The sequence below is a fragment of the Mauremys mutica genome, chromosome 3, assembly GCF_020497125.1.
Source record: "Mauremys mutica isolate MM-2020 ecotype Southern chromosome 3, ASM2049712v1, whole genome shotgun sequence".
Classification (NCBI taxonomy): domain Eukaryota; kingdom Metazoa; phylum Chordata; order Testudines; family Geoemydidae; genus Mauremys; species Mauremys mutica.
Genome location: NC_059074.1, coordinates 1549987 through 1570935, shown reverse-complemented (window position 1 = coordinate 1570935; position 20949 = coordinate 1549987). Strand labels below are relative to the sequence as shown.

Here is a 20949-nt window from a genome sequence, read left to right as displayed (position 1 = left end):
TTCGTGGGTGAATACCCACTTCGTCATAGAATCATAGAATCTCAGGGTTGGAAGGGACCTCAGGAGGTATCTAGTCCAACCCCCTGCTCAAAGCAGGACCAAACCCAACTAAGTCATCCCAGCCAGGGCTTTGTCAAGCCTGACCATAAAAACCTCTAAGGAAGGAGATTCCACCACCTCCCTAGGTAACCCATTCCAGTGCTTCACCACCCTCCTAGTGAAAAAGTGTTTCCTAACATCCAACCTAAACCTCCCCCTCTGCAACTTGAGACCATTACTCCTTGTTCTGTCATCTTCTACCACTGAGAACAGTCTAGATCCATCCTCTTTGGAACCCCCTTTCAGGTAGTTGAAAGCAGCTATCAAATCCCCCCTCATTCTTCTCTTCTGCAGACTAAACAATCCCAGTTCCCTCAGCCTCTCCTCATAAGTCATGTGCTCCAGCCCCCTAATCATTTTTGTTGCCCTCCGCTGGACTCTCTCCAATTTATCCACATCCTTCTTGTAGTGTGGGGCCCAAAACTGGACACAGTACTCCAAATGAGGCCTCACCAGTGCTGAGTAGAGGGGAATGATCACATCCCTCGATCTGCTGGAAATGCCCCTACTTATACAACCCAAAATGCCATTAGCCTTCTTGGCAACAAGGGCACACTGTTGACTCATATTCAGCTTTTCGTCCACCGTAACCCCTAGGTCCTTTTCAGCAGAACTGCTGCCCAGCCATTCGGTCCCTAGTCTGTGGCAGTGCATGGGATTCTTCCGTCCTAAGTGCAGGACTCTGCACTTGTCCTTGTTGAACCTCATCATATTTCTTTTGGCCCAATCCTCTAATTTGTCAGGTCCCTCTGTATCCTATCCCTACCCTCCAGCGTATCAACCACTTCTCCCAGTTTAGTGTCATCTGCAAACTTGCTAAAGGTGCAGTCCACACCATCCTCCAGATCATTAATGAAGATATTGAATAAAACCAGCCCCAGCACCGACCCTTGGGGCACCCCACTTGATACCGGCTGCCAACTAGACATGGAACCATTGATCACTACCCGTTGAGCCCGACCATCTAGCCAGTTTTCTATCCACCTTACCGTCCATTCATCCAGCCCAGACTTCTTTAACTTGCTGGCAAGAATACTGTGGGAGACTGTATCAAAAGCTTTGCTAAAGTCCAGAAATAGCACATCCACTGCTTTCCCCTCATCCACAGAGCCGGTTATCTCATCATAGAAGGCAATTAGGTTAGTCAGGCATGACTTGCCCTTGGTGAATCCATGCTGACTGTTCCTGATCACTTTCCCCTCCTTTAAGTGGTTCAGAATTGATTCCCTGAGGACCTGTTCCATGATTTTTCCAGGGACTGAGGTGAGACTGACTGGCCTGTAGTTCCCTGGATCTTCCTTCTTCCCTTTTTTAAAGATGGGCACTACATTAGCCTTTTTCCAGTCATCCGGGACCTCCCCCGATCACCATGAGTTTCAAAGATAATGGCCAATGGCTCTGCAATCTCATCGGCCAACTCCTTTAGCACCCTTGGATGCAGTGCATCCGGCCCCATGGACTTGTGCTCGTCCAGCTTTTCTAAATAGTCCCGAACTGCTTATTTCTCCACAGAGAACTGGTCACCTCCTCCCCATACCGTGCTGCAGAGTGCAGCTGTCTGGGAGCTGACCTTGTCTGTGAAGACAGAGGCAAAAAAAGCATTGAGTACACTAGCTTTCTCCACATCCTCCGTCACTAGGTTCCCTCTCTCATTCAGCAAGGGGCCCACACTTTCCTTGACTTTCTTCCTGTTGCTAACATACCTAAAGAAACCCTTCTTGTTACTCCTAACATCTCCGGCTAGCTGCAACTCCAAGTGTGATTTGGCCTTCCTGATTTCACACCTGCATGCCTGAACAATACTTTTATACTCCTCCCTGGTTATTTGTCCAATCTTCCACTTCTTGGAAGCTGTTCTTTTGTGTTTAAGACGAGCAAGGATTTCACTGTTAAGCCAAGCTGGTCGCCTGCCATATTTACTTTTCTTCCTACACATCGTCAGATGCACGAAAGCTCATGTTCCAATATGTCTGTTAGTCTATCAGGTGCCACAGGGCTCTTTGCTGTATTATCATTGTACTGTTGTCTTCTTGCTGTATTGGATTATTGCTGTGCAACATGTACAATGTGCATAACCTTGCTAAGCTGTTTAACCAACACACAGGTAAAAATTAACAACCAAATGGCAGCAAACAACGTGAAGGCAAGGAAAAAACAAAGTGGTAAACCAGGGGTAGGCAACCTATGGCACGGGTGCCGAAGGTGGCATGCGAGCTGATTTTCAGTGGCACTCACACTGACCAGGTCCTGGCCACCAGCGCGGGGGCCTCTGCATTTTAATTTAATTTTAAGTTAAGCTTCTTAAACATTTAAAAATCTTAGTTACTGTACAGACAACAATATTTAGTTATATATTATAGACTTATAGAAAGAGATCTTCTAAAAACGTTAAAATGTATGACTGGCACGCGAAACCTTAAATCAGAGTGAACAAATGAAGACTCGGCACAGCACTTCTGAAAGGTTGCTGACCCCTGTGGTAAACAAACAAAAAGTTACATAGTAACTACAAATTGGGTAAACAACTTGCCTGTTAGTACCAGTCACAATTTGCGTCAGTGACACTGCATCCTAACTGAGGCCCATGTCATTCAAAACAATCTCGTTTAGTGTCTGGATACCAATCCTGACACAGCAATATTTGATCAATTGGTGACTGTCCATTCAGTAGGTTATCTGGAAGACAGCATCCATAAGAAACAACTGGATCTACGTCAGCTACTGGTGTATCACAGAGCAGTTCAACCAATGGAACAGAGAAGCGCCACTTCCGTTTCCTCCCCAGTGAAGCTGACCAGAGGGTGACAACCACCAGTAAGGGTGATCTATAACATGGATGGGTAGTATTGTGTAGTAACTAATCACAATATATTTATATGTAAAAGGCCTCAGTGGTAGTGTTGCCGGCCCAAAGGGCCCGACGGGGCAACAGCGGGGTTTGTTGCCCGGTGTGCGTCGCACTAATTAACACACCAGGGTGGAGAAGCAAACCAAGTTTATTTGAGCCCAAATAAGGTGCCAGGGAGAAAAAGCATTCTCAAATCCTGCACATCCGCATGCAGGCGGGGTCCCAGCATTTATACCCCTTTGTTTTCTCTCTCGTTATCTATCCTTTCCCTAATGATTCCCAACTTTCTGTTTCCTTTTTTGACACTGCTGCGCATTGAGCAGATGTTTTCAGAGAACTATCCACAGGGACTCCAAGATCTCTTGTTGAGTGGTAACAGCTAATTTAGACCCCAATATTGTAGCTGTCTGGTTGGGATTATGGTTTCCAATGGGCATCACTTTGCAGTTATCAGCCTTGAATTTCATCTGCCATTTTGTTGCCCAGTCGCCCAGTTTTGTGAGATGCCTTCATAGCTCTTCGCAAGCTGCCTGGGACATAACTAGCTTGAGTCGTTTTGTACCATCTGCCAATTTTGCCACCTCACTGTTTACCCCTTTTCCCAGGTCATTTATGAATATGTTGAACAGCCCTGGGCCCAGTACAGATCCCTGGCGACACCACTATTTACCTCTCTGCATTGTGAAAATGGATTATTTATTCCTACCCTTTGTTTCCTATGGTTCAGCCAGTTACTGATCCATGCGAGGACCCTCCCTCCTCTCCCATGACAGCTTACTCTGCTCAAGAGCCTTTGGCGAGGGACCTTCTCAAAGGCTTCCTGAAAAGCCCAGCACGTCAGTGCTCTGCAAGGCCTTCAATGGCTTTTAAACTTTCCCATCGGAGACATGGTCCAGTTAACTTGTGTTCAGGCCTAACAAGAACTCAGATGCAACCTGCTGTGAGAAACTCTTTTTAATAAGGATGCCCCTGTACCAGCACAGATCACAGGTCAAAATGTGTAACTTCAATAACAATGGTATTGGAAGAGCCCAAAATCACCACCATAGGAATGTATTGACTATGACCCCTTACTTCAGATGCACTGTGGCCTAGTGGGTAGAGCACTAGATGGAACTCAGGAGACTTAAGTGCTAGTCCTGGCTCTGCTATTGTCTTCCTGGGTGACCTTGGACAAGTCACTTCTCTTCTCCGTGTCTCAGTTTCCCATCTCGAAAAGGGGGCTAATGCTACAGACCTCCTTTGTAACGTGCTTTGAGATCTACTGATTGAACATGTTAGATAAGAGGTAGGGCTCTTTATTATCTTATGATATAGGGTGCTTTTCTTAAAGCGCCCACTGCTGGAGTCAAGTGATTTATCTGAGAATCTCTGCTCTTTATTTTATTGTATTTGTTAGCCAATTTTAAGCCCTCGTGGTTGCAAAGAGAAGCTGGAGAACATGAATTGAGTGCACCCTAGCGGCTCAGACACCAGAAGGCAAATGAAGAGGTCCCCAGATGAATGTTTTTTGAAGATCTCATGATTTTGAAGCCAATCTCATGATTTTGGTGGGGCCCAGCTCATGGTGTTGGAATGCTTGGGCTGGCGATACCATGAACGTTTTTCTGCACTGGTAGCACTAGAGAATCACTTCAGGGCTGCTTCTCACTTCCGGCTGGGAGATTCTGCCTCAGTCACAGGGGTTTTAGGAGTTCCCACAAGTAGGGAAAAAATGTCCCTTGCCTAAGGGCTGGAGAGTCCTAGAGCTCGGAAAAGACCCAGGGTTTTCCTGGGAAACCTGATGCCCTCTCTCCTGCCTTATTCTGAGCTCAGCCCACTTGGGCGGTTGCCCCAGCCCATCTCCTGATCTAAGTACAGCATTGACACCTCACAGACTAGAGGGAGATGGCAGGAGGGCAGCCCCATTGTGACCTAGAGATGACATCAGCGCCTGCCTGATGCCAGAGCAGCAACCTGCCCTCAGGTGTAGCCTGGGTACTTGGTGCTGCTTTGAGAGTGTCTGTGTTGCGAGTGTCTTAGTGCCTGAGCCCGGGGAAATGAGTTCACTCCTCCTCTGTCTGCTCCTTGTAGTCTTTTATGCTGTGCTGAGGCTCGCCAGATCTGAGGTAAGTGAGACTCCTAGAGAGATAGAAAAGCTGGATTGATGCCAGCTGAATGCAGGAACCAAACATAAGTATTTTTCAATCAGCAGGCTCGGATCATCTCCACCCAAGAGTCCTCAAAGAGCTGGCTCAGGAGGTTATTGGCCCACTGACATTAATTTTAGAACAAATTTAGGATTCCTGAGGGAATTCCAGAAGGCTGGAAGTGTGCTAATGTTTTGTCAATATTCAAAAAGCTACGGGAGGTTGGCCTGGCTTCTTATAGGCCAGTTAGCCTGAAATAATGGACAAACTGATATGGGATTCAGTCAATAAAGTATTAAAGGACGGGAATATATTTAAAGCAGGTTAACAATGTTTTATGGAAAATGGGCCATGTCAAACATAGATCTGACAAACTTAGACTTGTGGAAGGTGTTGTTTTTCATAGATTCCAAGGCAAGATGGGCCCATTGGGATCTTCTAGTCTGACCCTCCTGTCTAACGCAGGCCAAAGAACTTCCCCACAATCATGCCTAGTGCATACCTTTTAATAAAATGTCCAATCTTGATTTAAAAAATTGCCAGTGATGGAGAATCAGTCCACCATGACCTTGGTCAATTGTTCCAATGGTTAATGCCTCTCACTGTTAAAAATGGACGCCTTCTTTCCAGTCTGAATGTGTCTAGTTTCAACTTCCAGCCATTGGACCATGTGAGACCTTTCTCTGCTAGATTGAAGAGCCCATTTGTAATGGTTTCTTCCCCAGGTAGGTATTTATAGACTTTTCCTCAAACCACCCTTAACCTCTTTAAGCGACATTGACTGAGCTCCTAGGGTCTGTCACTACAAGGCATGTTTTCTAATCCTTTAATCATTCTTATGGCTCTTCTCTGAACCCTCTGCAATTTATCAACATCCTTCCTGAATGTTAGACACCAGAACTGGACACAGGATTCCAGCACTGGTTGCACCAGTGCTAAATACAGAGGTAAAATAACCTCTCTCCTCCAACTTGAGATTCTCCTGTTTATGCATCCAAGTACCGCAGGACATTTGGATTAAAAATTAGCACTCTACAATATCAATGGAGCACAGGTTAAACGGATCGAGAACAGGCTAATGGCGAACTGACAGATCTCAAAAAGTAATTGTCAAAGGGCTCATCGAATGTGGGTGTTTCTAGTGGGGCTCTGCAGGGATCAGTACTAGGTCTGAGGCTATTCAATATTTTTATCAATGACTTGGAAGTAAATATAAAATTGTGCTGATAAAAATGTGCTGATGACACGAAGATTGGCAGAATGGTAAATAACGAGGAGGACAGGCAGTCAGACAGACACTGCTGGAGAGTTGGTTTGGCAAATGGGGCCCATTCAAACAAAATGCGTTTTCACACAGCCCAACACAGAGTTATACATCTGGGAACAAGGAGGCCTAGTCAGATTTGGATTTAATGATCTTTCGTTTTGTATCATCTGCAAATCTGGCCACTTCACTGTTTCCCCCCTTTCCTAGATCATGTATGCCTACGTTGAACAACTCTGGTCCCAGTACAGATCCTTGGGGCACCTTGCTATTTATCTCTCTTCATAAACTCACCATTGATTCCTACCTTTGGTTTCCTATCTTTAAACCAGTTACCGGTCCATGTGAAGACCTTCCCTCTTATCCCATGACAACTTATTTTGCTTAAGAACCTTTGGGGAAGGATCTTGTTAAAGGCTTTCTGAAAGTTCAGGTACACGATCTCCACTGGATCGCCCTTGTCCACATGCTTCTTCAGGGCCGCCCAGAGGATTCCGGGGGCCCGGGGTCTTCGGCGGCGGGGGGCCCCCGCTTCGGCGGTAAGTTGGCGGCGGGGGGTCCTTCCGTTCCGGGACCCCCGCACCGCTGAATTACCGCCGAAGCGGGACCCGCCGCCGAAGTGCCCCGAAGACCCGCGGTGGGGGCTGCACTTCGGCGGCGGCGGGGCTGCACTTTGGAGGCGGGTCCTGCTTCGGCGGTAATTTGGCGGTGGGGGGTCCCGGAATGGAAGGACCCCCCCCCGCTGCCGAATTACCGCCGAAGACCCGGCTGCACTCCGGCGGCGGGTCCTGCTTCGGCGGTAATTCGGTGGCAGGGGGTCCTTCTGCCCCGGAGCGGAAGGACCCCTGGCCAGTGAAGATCGGGAGCGAAGAAGCTCCGGGTGCCCGGGTCCCGCGAGAGTTTTCCGGGGCCCCCAGAGCGAGTGAAGGACCCCGCTCCAGGGGGCCCCCGAAAAACTCTTGTGGGAGCCCCTGCTGGGCCCGGGGCCTGGGGCAAATTGCCCCACTTGCCCCCGCCCTCTGGGCGGCCCTGTGCTTCTTCACCCCTGGGACATTATGCCCCATATCTTCATAGAAATATTGGTCTATGGATATGGCATGAGTAAGGTATGTTTTATGCAAGATGGGTCATTGAGATATCACTGGAAAGGTTCTGATTTACTGAATGGGATTATCCCATTTGTATGGATGTATCGGTTCTGTATCTGAAGTTAGGAATATGGGCTCTGTATCAATTACAAAAGTGCTTGCACCAGGGGAATGCCCCCAAACAGTAGGCAATCAGCCTGGATGGGCCATTAGGAAGGACAATAGGACTTGGAAGATACTAAACTTCCTCCTTCCTGAGAAGTTTCCTGGGATGCTGCTGGGTCATGTGATCATGTCACCTGGTACTGGGCATCATTTGGGACTGGTGCTATTTTTCCACTAGGAGGAACTGGGGGGGGGGGGGGATCAAACTGGGAGACAAAAGATTCCTGACATATCCAAATCCTATTAAAATCCTATTAAAGCAGCAAAGAATCCTGTGGCACCTGATAGACTAACAGACGTATTGGAGCAGGAGCTGTCGGATGCATCTGACGAAGTGGGTATTCACCCACGAAAGCTCATGCTCCAATACGTCTGTCAGTCTATCAGGTGCCACAGGGCTCTTTGCTGCTTTTACAGATCCAGACTAACCCGGCTCCCCCTCTGATACCCAAATCCTATTGAAGGCTTGGAAGTGAGTTAATCTAGGTTCTTCTCCACCACCTCCCTGCCCAAAAAGGAAGCCGGCTGAAAACAGCTGGAGAAACAAAGGAACTAAACGGTGGGGGAGGAGGGCAGGGGCTGAGCCCAGGCGAGAAAGCACTAGCCTGGGAACGGAATAGCTGGAGAGTTACGCTGCAAGCAGGGCCGTTTACCTTCAAGAAACTTTGCACCCTGCACAAAACAACATTTAGGGTGAGAATGTGCTACTATTAACCAGTTAATTTAGCGTATTAAGCTTAGGTTGCGTGCTCTGTTTTATTTGCTCAGTAATCTGCTTTGATCTGTTTGCTAGAATCTCTTAACATTTACCTTTTGCAGTTAATAAACTAGTTTTTGGTTTATTCTAAAAATCAGTTTGTGCAAGTCATAGCTGGCAGGGGAGGCGGGGAAGCTGTGCATATCTTCCTCCACACTGAGGGAGGGAGAGAATTTCATGAGCTTATGGTGTATAGATCTCTGTACAGTGCAAGACCATCTAATTCTGGGTTTACACTCCAGAGGGTTTGTGCACCTGAGTGCTGGGCAATCCCCGAGCGGAGTCTTCCCAAACAGAGCTGATTGCAGACTCTGTGTGATTCTACAGCTGGGTGTGTCCCTGCCAGTGTGTGTGGGCAGCAGGACAGGGTGAGGGAGCCCAGGCTGGTGGAACAGATGGGCTCAGTGGGACCCCAGTACATCAGGTGGCACCCTGGAATGGGGGTCCAACCCGTCACAACCCCCTCCAAGAATTCTAGTAGATCGGTGAGGCACGATTTCCCTTTTCAAAAGCCATGTTGCCTCTTCCCCAGCAAATCGTGTTCATTCTGTTCTTTACTATAGTTTCAAACAATTTGCCTGGTACTGAAATTAGGCTCCCTGGCCTGTCATTGCCAGGATTGCCTCTGGAACCTTTTTTAAAAATCAGCATTACATTAGCTACCCTTCAGACATCTGATACAGAGGCTGATTTAAGCAATAGGTTAAATACCACAGTTAGTAGTTCTGCAATTTCATATCCGAGTTCCTGCAGTACTCTAGGGTGACTAGGGACTGCCTTCTCTAAAGCATTCATTTAGTCAAACACAAGTTATTGGACTCAATACAGGATGACATTTTCTGGCCTGTGTTATACAGGAGGTCAGACTAGATGATGTGATGATTGCGTCTAGCCTAAAATGCTATGAATCTATGACTGATTTTACACCTCTAGCATGTTCCCTCTTGAAATAGTCCCAGTCTTTTCAATCTCTCTCTGGATACAGGAGCCTTCCCAGGCCTTTCATCATTTTGGACCCTCCTATTTCAACTCCTGGCAGGGTGCCCCACCCTTCCCCACTGCCCCCGTAAGGGGAGGTTAAAGTGCTTTGGAATGCAGGAAAAGTAGCTTCCACACCCCAAAGGGATGGGCCCTGATGACAGCTGGGTCTGGGTAAGAAGCTCTTCGAAGGAAGATTTTGAGCCACGGGAGAAGTCCTTGCTCACCAAAAGAAGCACACTCAGTCTGGGCCTGGGTTGAGAATACTTGTCCTACAGAAAGGACCCAGAGCTGAGCAGAGCGATGCGCTCTGAACTCAGGGTGCTCGGTACTCTTAGGACTGAGAGTACTTCCATTCCTTTGACAAATGGCATCTCGGCAGCCTCGGGGATCAGTGTTCACATCGCACGCCCTGACCCGGCACCCAGGCTGGGCCAGGGATGCTAATGATCCAACCGACAGACCAAATTCCTTGATGAATCCTGGTCATGTGGCACGTGAGGCATGTTGTGCAGCCTGCAGCCTGATTTGGGGTGGGCTAGTAGGGTCGGTGGCATTTATCCACTTAACTTAATTGTATGTGATAATTAATTTTCTACTTAATTTGTAATATTAATAATAATTAATCTATATTAATAATATGGGTATGGCTCGCCAATGTGTATGATCAGAAGATAAAGTTCGTCCTGAATCAGGCTTCACAGAGTTTATACAAGGAGCTTCGGGGTATATGACAGGAACTTACACTGAGACAGAAATAGTCATAAAGACCTTTTATTAAAATCAATGACACAATAAGTAAATGTAAAAATGTTAAAACAGGTCGAGATTACAAAGTTACAAACTATCACAGTTCTTTAAGAGAGAGATTGATGATAATACACTGTTATAAACTCACTCTGTGCAGTAGCACTTTGGGTGTTGTTCACACTTATGATAAAGGAGGTCGGTTAATATGGGTCTGAGTTTAACCCTATATAAACTAGGTGCTTTTTAAAAGGTAAAGCAGAAACTAGATTCCTTTATACTTTCAGCTTTGAAAAGAAATAATACCACGGCCTATCAATAGTTAGCCTTGTATATGGGTAGCACCGATGTGTAGATAGGGTTGAGGCGATGGATAGACAGGAAGATAGATGGGTGTATCGCCTGCCTAATGGTGATTTGTTTCACCTTTTATAGAGCATTATTCGGAAATCCTTCCTCCTATGCCCAAATTTCGTCTTTCCCCCACGGAAATGTTAGGGTACACCTGCCTCATAGGCTAACATATGTGTGCGTATGAGTGACAGATATGTACGCATCTGTGGTGTACTTGTTAGATTTGTGGGCAAAAATCCCCATTTTCCACCCTTTACTGCTATTGGCTCAGCTAAAGGTCTCCAGACATTTACGTAGGTATTTGTCTTATTATTACTTTTCTGAGTAAGGGTCCCCAAAGGTTGCCTCCAGCGTCACACAGGATGTCTGACCTGCATTTCAGCTAGTGCAAATCTATAAATCTATAAAGCCTATTACATACTTAAATTTATCAAAAAGATATTTATCAAGAATATTGCACTCCCTGAAAACTAAATGCAAAGCGGTACTGTGAAATGTGTGCCAATGGCAATGTCCAAAAGCTGTTACTGATGTCAAATACAGTAAACCATACAGCCTCTGGATCAAAGGGTTTGATTAGATCTGGCATTTTGGCCACTGTGGGGGCACAAGTTGGTGTGACCTGGTTTAGGCGTCTGTAATCTATTGTGAGACGCCACGAACCATCTGGTTTCTTGACAGGCCAAATAGGTGAATTTGCAGTGGAAGTACATTTACGTGGTACTCCCTGGGTCAGCAAAGCCTTGATAGTCTTTTCTATGTACGGATTTGCTTGTTCTAGGTAAGGCTACTGTTTTTGGGCTGAAATTTCTCCTCCTTCTACAACAATAGTGACTGCCATGCATCCACAATCATGTTTGTGTTTAGCAAAAGCATCTGCAAGCTTGTAAAGTAATGCCTGTAACTCAGGTTGGTTTGCATGTTTAGCCACTATTTTGTTTAAATCATACCCCTCAGGTTCAGAGTCCTCCACTGGAGAGACCATGACACACTCAGGTATGACTACTGGAGAGTCATCCTTTGCCTGTTCTACTGAAAGACACAATAATTGGTTATACAACTCAAGAACACATCCCTCTTTGTATAAGAAATCAGTTCCCAATAGACAATTCTTTGGGTCTGCTAATTTCATCAATGCAAAGGTCTGATTCTTTCTTAGCTGACCTATTTGTACTTCAAGGGGTGTAGAAAGTGTGGTAACAACCTGATTACTTGCAAAAGTTGCAAGTGTCTTGGTACATCCTGATGATAGAGGAGAGGATCTAGGCTCCTCGACATGGAGAATACTAATTGCTGCTCCAGTATCTATAAAAAGATTCCTGTTTTGTCAATATTCCAAAAGCTATGGGAGGTTAACCCAGCTTCTTATAGGCCAGTTAGCCTGAAATAATGGACAAACTGCTATGGGATTCAATCAATAAAGAATTTTGGTTTTTGTAAAACAGCTGCCGTTTCAGGATGATATAGAGGTTATATCAGCACTTGTTTGGGAGGATTTGCATAACCCATTCCTGGCTTCACCACTCAGGAGGAGCATGGCCATCCCAAATGCATGCAGATAAAACCCCAATATCATGCATTCCCGAAATATGTATCTAGGAAACACTGTTGTCCAGAGGTCGGATTTCTCCCCCAGGGTCTGAATTCTGTGCACGGTGTCTGGGGTTAGTTGCAGATCCTGCAATCCTAAAACCTGTGGAGTTTTATAAGCTCTGCAGGAGAGAGAACTTTGCAGGCTCTCTCCTTCAATGCTTATAAACTCTGCAGGCTCCGGGTACCAGCAATCCCTGTTTCTCCAAGCCCTGGATTATTCCAGTGAGCCGTGTTATGGGTTGTGCTGTGTGCCCTATATTGGCTGCATCATAGGAAAGCACAATGCCTTCCCAGGAGGCCTCATAGTGCAATACTCTCCCACAAGGAAAAACTTCCCTCTGGCCCCACATGGCAATCACCTCCGGCTCAGTGTTCTCCCGGGTTTATTGAGGAGTTCTCTTCTAACCCTGCTGCTTTCTCTGTGTGTGGCAGGCTTCTCCGAGGAAGAGGAGGCACAGAGCCAAAAAGAAGAAACCGAAAGGTAAGCAGCCCCTGACCCCACAGCTGCGGTGGCAGACTCAGGCCCCACGCAAAGCAGAGGAATAGGGTCTGTTCCCCCACCTGCCTCCCCTCTTCCTGCGAAGGCGCAGTCGTGCCCAGAGTCGTGCAGAGGCACTGGCTGGGGCTCCGTTCACAGGCTGCCCCTGAACTCTGGGGCAATAGGCTGCTAGGAAGCAGAGGGTGCCCAAGCAGCTCAATGTCTCCTTTATCTCTCACTTCTGGCAGCTTTTGGGTGCTGTGCGGAAGAGCTGGAGGCTGGTGCATCCCCAGAGTCATGGTAAGCAATGCCCCCCTCCCTGAAGCTGCAGTGGGTCAGTCCCCTCCTCTCGCGTCATGCAATTCAGCCCCACCCAGGGGCAGCAGCCCGAGTAATCCCTCCCCTGCCCCGACCTAGGTACCAGGCAAGCAGCTCTTCTCCTTAGGCTCCTGCAATTCATTCCCACCCCGCAGAAGCTGCCATCTCTAATCCACCCCCCACGCCTCGTACAGGGGTCAGTCCCTTCCTCCAGCACCATGCGGCTCATTTAACCTGGGGGGGGGGAAGGGTGGTAGATTGTGTCGACTGGACCGGACCGGACCATCCTCCCCTCCCAAGAGGGGGAGAAAATGTTTTCTGGGAGCAGCCTCGTGCACCCCGGGGAGGTGAGGTGGAGAAGTCAGGAGGAAGGCTGGGCTTTCTGGTACGGTGAGTAGGGTGAAAGGGATCCAGCAGCACTTGTGTAATGGCCCCTCCTCCATCATGGGTTCCCAGCAGGATTTGAACCCTGGACCTTCAGCTCTGCAGCATAAAGCACCCCTTAGAGCTGAAGAAGCAGCTGTATTAGTTGGCAGCTATAGTAGGCTGTTATCCTATATGTGGATTGGCTTCTGTGGAAGGCACATGACACACACGCTGCCAGCAGGATACTCGCTCACCTCCTCAGCACTAGACAGGGCTCACCTAACAATCCAGCTAACCCCAAACCAGAACATCCCAGGCCCGGGTGTTGCAGGGGAGGAGGCTGCCTCAGTGGAGAACGGGACAGGGAGCCTTTCGGTGCTGCCCCTCTGGGTAAAAGAGGGCCTGAGGGCAGGGCCTGCACTCAGCTCTCTGCTCTCTCTGTTCCACAGCTGCCCCGTGCACCCGGAGAAGCTCCACTTGGCTCTCAGGCTGGTTGACAGGAGGGTACAGTCCATGGCCAGACACCTGGAGGAAGTCCTGATACCGTAAGAGAACTGAGCGGGGGGCACCAGACTGGGGCTGGGTGGGAGGGGAGAGTGAATGTCGAGAGGAGGGAGCAGGGACAACCAGACACTCCAGGATCCTAAAGTAACAGGGAAAAAGCCACTACGAGGCTTTAGCTTCCAAGGTGAGAGACCAGTGAAAGTGAGGTGGGGGATGATCCGAAATGAAATGCAGAGACTGCAAGGTGGGGTTGTGAGTAGGATCAAATCCTTCTGTACGGCGATAGCTGCCAGCAGGCGACTGTCTAGAACCTGCCGCTGCCCTGCCCCGTTTGAAAGAAACAGCAATCCAATGACACCCTGCGCGGGGTGTCCACCCCACACAGCACTGGAAGGGGCTCAGGGGGCCAGGCAGGCCATGAACTCCCCAGGGTGCGGCTGCAGGAAGAGCCGGGGAGCAGGGAACTGATTCCAAGCAGGCTCAGCTGGGCAGGACTAGGCAGGGACTATCAAGCCAGGAAGCTGGCACCAGACAGGGGCTGCGGCAGGGGAAGGGCAGCCGCTTCTAGCTAATAGCCATTGATGAATTGATCTAGTTCCGTTTAGAGTTTATAGGCTTGGCCTTCACAACACCCTCTGGCGAGGGTTACACCCCCATGCTCCCATCTTCCTCCCCCAAACCAGTTGTTGGTAGCTAATCTTTCTATTAAAATAGCAGTAGGTCCCCGATCATGCTCAAGGCCCCGTCGTGCTAGGTGCTGCACATGTGCGTGTGACGGAGGGGTTAGCGTTCTAGATAAAATGAGTGCCGGCTCCCCCTCTCTGTCCTTCCTTACCCAGCCGATGTCCTTGTGTCGGGGTGTGGGGTGCAATGCACGCCTAGGCACTGCCCCACTGCACTACTGCTGGAAGGCTGCGCCCAAGCCCTGCCTTGGCTCAGCAGAGCCATGTCCCATCTGTCCCTGTCTGCTCTCTCCCACAGGCCGAGTGTGTCGACATCTGCCACGAGCCAGTTCTCCTCTTCCTCTAGGGAACCCACCACCTCTGCCCTCCGGAGTCCCAGCTCCTTCTCCCTGAGAGAAGCCGCCATGAGGCAATCAGAGCCCCTCCGCCACACGGGGGAGATCATGCCTGTCGGGGGCTGGGAAGGATCCGCTCATCCCATCCAAGCCCAGCCTCTCCCCAGGCCTCCTGCCCACAGCAGACAAGACCGGCGAGAGCAGACCATGGGTCTGGACCAGACGTCAGTCCGTGGCTTAGACTTCAACATCCGCCAGAAGCATCTGCAGAGTCAACTGGGGGCTCCTACCCCATACACAGAGTCGCTGGCCAAGATGATCCCTAACGTCCCTGCTCTGCGCCCACCGGACAGAGACCCCAGGGTGAAGCTCAACATGAGCAGGGTCCGTTTCCTAAGCTGTGAAGTCCTGGAGGAGCTGGACTGTCACGTGCAGACAAAGAGACTCCAGCATGAGCAGGGCTTACCCCTCACCCCCCAGAAACCCCACACAGCTCTTCTGCCTCCAGCTCCACAAACCCCCATCCCGGGGGAGCCATTGCTGGGTGAGCGGGACACCAAGCAGCTATTGATATTAGACACAGATGGGCCCAAGTGTGGATTTCCAGCAGAGGTCCCGGAGCCCCTCACATCCAACACCAGCCCTCAGCGTGCACAGGCGATCCAGGAGCCACGTGTCTGCCCCTGGGGAGCCCTGCCTCAAAAGGCCCACAGGATCATGGCATCCCCTGATGCCATCCCGGCCAGGCTTGTGCTGGTCAAGCTGCAGGATCACATTGCTCGGAAATGCTCAGAGATCCAAATGGAGGCGTTCCCAAAGATGGTGAGAGAGTCGCACAGAGATGCTCCCCTCGTGAGAGAGACGGCAATAGCAGAGAAGACGCTCCCAGCCACACTCCACCTCTATAGGAGCGAGTTGAGAAAGCCCCTTACCAGTGTGAGCGGCACCAAAGGGACTGAAGAGAAGCTGGAGCTGCACATGGAGAGGAAGGTTCTCTTGGGAGAAGGCTCCTGCCTGGGGCCAGTGGCACAGGCAGGTGAGGGCAGGGCAGATCATCCCAGGACCCAAAGCCACCAGGTTGCCCCAGAGGCCCCAGGCTCTGAGCAGCTAACAAGATCCACCCTTGACTCTCTCATTGCTGGGCAGGCTGCACACGACCTGCAGCTGAAGCACCTGATGGAAATGTTGAGCAGCTCCCGCCCCTTGGCGGGCCAGGTCTCAGTCTGCCAGCAGTGCCGTAAGACATATCCAGGAAAGAGGAAGGGTAAGAAAACTCAGGAGGAGACATCTGCTGAGCTGCATGGTCTTCGAGACGACATGGATCCACATGGGCTCGATGGAACTGTGAATTCAAAGCTCTTCAGGGATCAGCTGCCAATTAGAGTCTGCAAGAAATGCAGTAAGAGACCAGCTGGCTCTGCAGGTGCTGACTTGCCCGGAAGATCCCATGGAATTCCACAGCGATGGACTCCAGGAGACTCCTCAGCATCATCCAACCACAAAAAGATGCCAGTGGTGTGGCTCCTTCCAGTAGACAGGAGAAAGACGCAGGATGGAATGGGGAAAACGGCTCCCAGTAAGCAACCAAAGATGGTGTCCATTGCTACAAGTACAACAGGGCTTTCGCAAGCTGGGGAGAAAACAATTGGGACTCCTGACGGTTCTCCCCCAAAGTCACCAAAGGCCTCTAGAGCTAGGACACCATCCCCTTCAAGGAGCAAAGTTCCAATTATCAAACGGATGCTAATGTGCCTCAAGAAAACCTGCACTAAGCTTCAAAACCAAGTGAAGTCCCAAATGTCCAAGGACTCTCATTCAGGAACACCTGATGCTAAATTTACAAAGCCACCCCTTGGGAAGGCAAGGGCCTCCAAGGGTGTCTGGTAGTAGTATAAGGGCCCTACCGTCAATAAAACACTAACCCCTCCCCTTGACCCCTGAAACCCCATTCCTTGACCCCTTAAGCCCCAACCACCTGTCACTGGAAGTCCCACCCATGGCGGACACATGACCGGAAGCAAAGTGTGTCATGTGACCCCTCTAAGAACTCCTCCCACTGCCCTCTACCAATCAGGATGGGTTTCGCCCCCGTAGGCCCGCCCCGAGAGGAGATTTGACCAATCAGGGGGTGTTCCGGGCCGGGGTGACCCATCCAGAAGTGGTTCATGTGACCCCTCTAAGAACTCCTCCCACTGCCCTCTACCAATCGCGATGGGTTTTGGCTGCATAGGACAGCCCTGAGAGCAGGTTTGACCAATCGGGGGTGTTCCAGGGCGGGGTGACCCCCCAGGAGCGGGTCCTGTGACCCCTCTAAGAACTCCTCCCAGTGCCCTCTGCAATCAGAGTGCAGTACCATCACCCCATAAGTCCCAGCACCGGGGCAGAAGAGGCCCTCTTTTACCCAGACCGCGTGCTCTGGAGATCATGGAGACATGGACTCCTTCACCACCCCCGTGAGAACTCCAGACTTTGTTTTAGCCCCGAGAGCCTTTGGACTTGTGTGGGAAAAGCGCTACATCAGCGACAGTTGCAAAGAGGGCCCTTTGACTCAGCCGTTGATGGATACGCTGGAACCCGAAACCCAAACCCTCGTGAGGCACCCCAATGAGCGTGACCGCCTCTCATTGTCCGCTCCCCTAGAGGGGGAAGGCGAACGCAGCTCGGGGGAGTCACCGGAGGACAAGGTGAATGGAAAAGACATCACTCAGGTAAATGAATGATAAAGAAGTGACGGTTGATGATGGGGTGTAATGGGTTAGGAACCGCGGGGTTCCGTAAATCTAAAAACAATCTGTGGGGGGCTTACACTGTTTCTTTTTCTGAAAATCTCTCAACAGCTCGACGATGCCTTTATCAAGGCCTTTGAGAACCAACCACACAAACACAACTCCAGTTCCTCAGCGGCCACCACCACACCAAGCCCTGAGAAAACTGTGTGCGCGAAAATGCCCATACTCACAAACCCGGAGCACGCGCTCTAGGGGTTGTGAATAAAAAACCAAGGACTGACAAACCATTCTCCCAACACCATACGCTCGTCACAGCTTCCCCATAGTCTAGTGTTTGGGAAAAGTATGATGCTTCATTCAGAAAACTGATGAAGAGTTGGGGAAAATATGATGCTTTGTTCAGAATACTGGTGGCTGCTATATCCTCAGGGGGTCTAAAAGAAAGGAGGGCTGGAAAGACCCTACTTATAAAGCCCAAAATGCCGTTAGCCTTCTTGGCAACAAGGGCACACTGCTGACTCCTATCCAGCTTCTCGTCCACTGTAACCCCTAGGTCCTTTTCTGCAGAACTGCTGCTTAGCCACTCGGTCCCTAGTCTGTAACAGTGCATGGGATTCTTCCATCCTAAGTACAGGACTCTGCACTTGTCCTTGTTGAACCTCGTCAGGTTTCTTTTGGCCCAGTCCTCTAAGATCCTCCAGTGTATCTACCACTCCTAGTTTACTGTCATCTGCAAACTTGCTGAGGGTGCAGCCCACGCCATCCTCCAGATCATTAATGAAGATATTGAACAAAACCGTCCCCAGGACCGACCCTTGGGGCACTCCACTTGAAACCGGCTGCCAACTAGACATGGAGCCATTGATCACTACCCGTTGAGCCCGACAATCTAGCCAGCTTTCTATCCAGCTTATAGTCCATTCATCCAGCCCATACTTCTTTAACTTGCTGGCAAGAATACTGTGGGAGACCATATCAAAAGCTTTGCTAAAGTCAAGGAATAACACGTCCACTGCTTTCCCCTCATCCACAGAGCCGGTTATCTCCTCATAGAAGGCAATTAGGTTAGTCAGGCATGACTTGCCCTTGGTGAATCCATGCTGACTGTTCCTGATCACTTTCCTCTCCTCTAAGTGCTTCAGAATTGATTCCTTGAGGACCTGCTCCATGATTTTTCCAGGGACTGAGGTGAGGCTGACTGGCCTGTAGGTCCCCGGATCCTCCTTCCCTTTTTTAAAGATGGGCACTACATTAGCCTTTTTCCAGTCATCTGGGACCTCCCCCGATTGCCATGAGTTTTCAAAGAGAATGGCCAATGGCTCTGCAATCACATCCGCCAACTCCTTTAGCACCCTCGGATGCAATGCTTCCGTCCCCATGGATTGGTGCTCATCCAGCTTTTCTAAATAGTCCCGAACCACTTCTTTCTCCACAGAGGGCTGGTCACCTTCTCCCCATACTGTGCTGCCCAGTGCAGCAGTCTGGGAGCTGACCTTGTTCGTGAAGACAGAGGCAAAAAAATCATTGAGTACATTAGCTTTTTCCACATCCTCTGTCACTAGGTTGCCTCCCTCATTCAGCAAGGGGCCCACACTTTCCTTGACTTTCTTCTTGTTGCTAACATACCTGAAGAAACCCTTTTTGTTACTTTTAACTTCTCTCGCTAGCTGCAACTCCAAGTGTGATTTGGCCTTCCTGATTTCACTCCTGCATGCCTGAGCAATATTTTTATACTCCTCCCTGGCCATTTGTCCAATTTTCCACTTCTTGTAAGCTTCTTTTTTTGCCTTTAAGATCAGCAAGGATTTCACTGTTAAGCCAAGCTGGTCGCCTGCCATATTTACTATTCTTCCTACACATCGGGATGGTTTGTTCCTGCAACCTCAATAAGGATTCTTTAAAATACAGCCAGCTCTCCTGGACTCCTTTCCCCCTCATGTTATTTTCCCAGCGGATCCTGCCCATCAGCTCCCTGAGGGAGTCAAAGTCTGCTTTTCTGAAGTCCAGGGTCTGTATTCTGCCGCTCTCCTTTCTTCCTTGTGTCAGGATCCTGAACTCGACCATCTCATGGTCACTGCCTCTCTGGTTTTACTGCAGTTTCATACCAGAGCTCTGAGCTGTCATACTGCTCTCTGACATACAATGCAACTCCCCCACCTTTTCTGCCCTGCCTGTCCTTCCTGAACAGTTTATATCCATCCATGACAGTGCTCCAGTCATGTGAGTTATCTCACCAAGTCTCTGTTATTCCAATCACATCATAGCTCCTTGACTGTGCCAGGACTTCCAGTTCTCCCTGCTTGTTTCCCAGGCTTCTTGCATTTGCATATAGGCACTTAAGATAACTCACTGATTGTCCTGCTTTCTCAGTCTGAGACAGGAGTCTTCTCCTCTTGCACTCTCCTGTTTGGGCTTCCTCCCGGTATCCCATTTCCCCACTTACCTCAGGGCTTTGGTCTCCATCCCCCGGTGAACCTAGTTTAAAGCCCTCCTCACTAGGGTAGCCATCCTGCTTGCAAAGATGCTCTTCCCTCTCTTCGTCAGGTGGAGCCTGTCTCTGCCTAGCACTCCTCCTTCTTGGAACAGCATCCCATGGTCGAAGAATCCAAAGCTTTCTCTCCGACACCACCTGCGTAGCCATTCAGTGACTTCCACAATTCGACACTCCCTGCCCAGGCCTTTTCCCTGCACAGGGAGGATGGACGAGAACACCACTTGCGCCTCAAACTCCTTTATCCTTCTTCCCAGAGCCACGTAGTCTGCAGTGATCCGCTCAAGGTCATTCTTGGCAGTATCATTGGTGCCCATGAGGAGAAGCAGGAAGGGGTAGCGTCTGAGGGCTTGATGAGTCTCGTCAGTCTCTCCGTCACATCGTGAATCCTAGCTCCTGGCAAGCAGCAGACCTCTCGGTTTTCTCGGTCGGGGAGGCAGATAGATGACTCAGTCCCCCTGAGGAGGGAGTCCCCAATCACCACCACCACCCTTCTCCTTCTCTTGGGAGCGGTGGTTGTGGAACCCCCATCCCTAGGACAGTGCAACTCGTGCCTTCCAATTGGTGGAGTCTCCTTCTGCTCCCTTCTCTCAGATGTATCATTGTGACGGTGCTGCCCGTGGGAGCCAGCTGAGGTCACTCAATCAGGGTGAACTGGAAACCAAACCGGGCAGACAAACCCCAAATGCTGGTGGTTATTCCAATACTTAGGCCATGGCTACACTTGCAAATTTGCAGCGCTGCAGCAGGGTGTGAAAACACACCCTCTCCAGAGCTGCAAATTGCGGCGCTGCAAAGCGCCAGTGTGGTCAAAGCCCCAGCGCTGGGAGCGCGGCTCCCAGCGCTGTCCGTTATTCCCCACAGGGAGGTGGAGTACGGACAGCGCTTCAAAGCACTGCCGCGGCAGCGCTTTGAAGTGCAAGTGTAGCCATAGCCTTAGATTTACCAACCAGCACAAAACAGCTTCTGTAGCACCTTACTGGTTACTCAGAAGTCCAAACCACGCAGTTCCCTTAAAGTGCC

At 49.8% G+C, this 20949-nt stretch overlaps 1 protein-coding gene and 1 long non-coding RNA gene across 2 annotated transcripts; both read left to right on the top strand.

Annotated features, from left to right (window-relative positions):
- Window positions 1-4909: 4909 nt before the first annotated feature.
- LOC123367534 lies at window positions 4910-12789 on the top strand. Its single transcript, XR_006578517.1, has 3 exons — window positions 4910-5055; window positions 12455-12503; window positions 12749-12789. It is a non-coding gene; the product is annotated as an uncharacterized LOC123367534 (long non-coding RNA).
- Window positions 12790-12856: 67 nt separating this feature from the next.
- Window positions 12857-17687, top strand: LOC123366027. The gene is made up of 5 exons (XM_045009109.1): window positions 12857-12891; window positions 13634-13729; window positions 14670-15528; window positions 15853-16050; window positions 17544-17687. Exons 1-5 carry the CDS (start codon window positions 12857-12859, stop codon window positions 17685-17687), a joined length of 1332 nt encoding a protein of 443 aa, XP_044865044.1.
- The last annotated feature ends 3262 nt before the right edge of the window (window positions 17688-20949 follow it).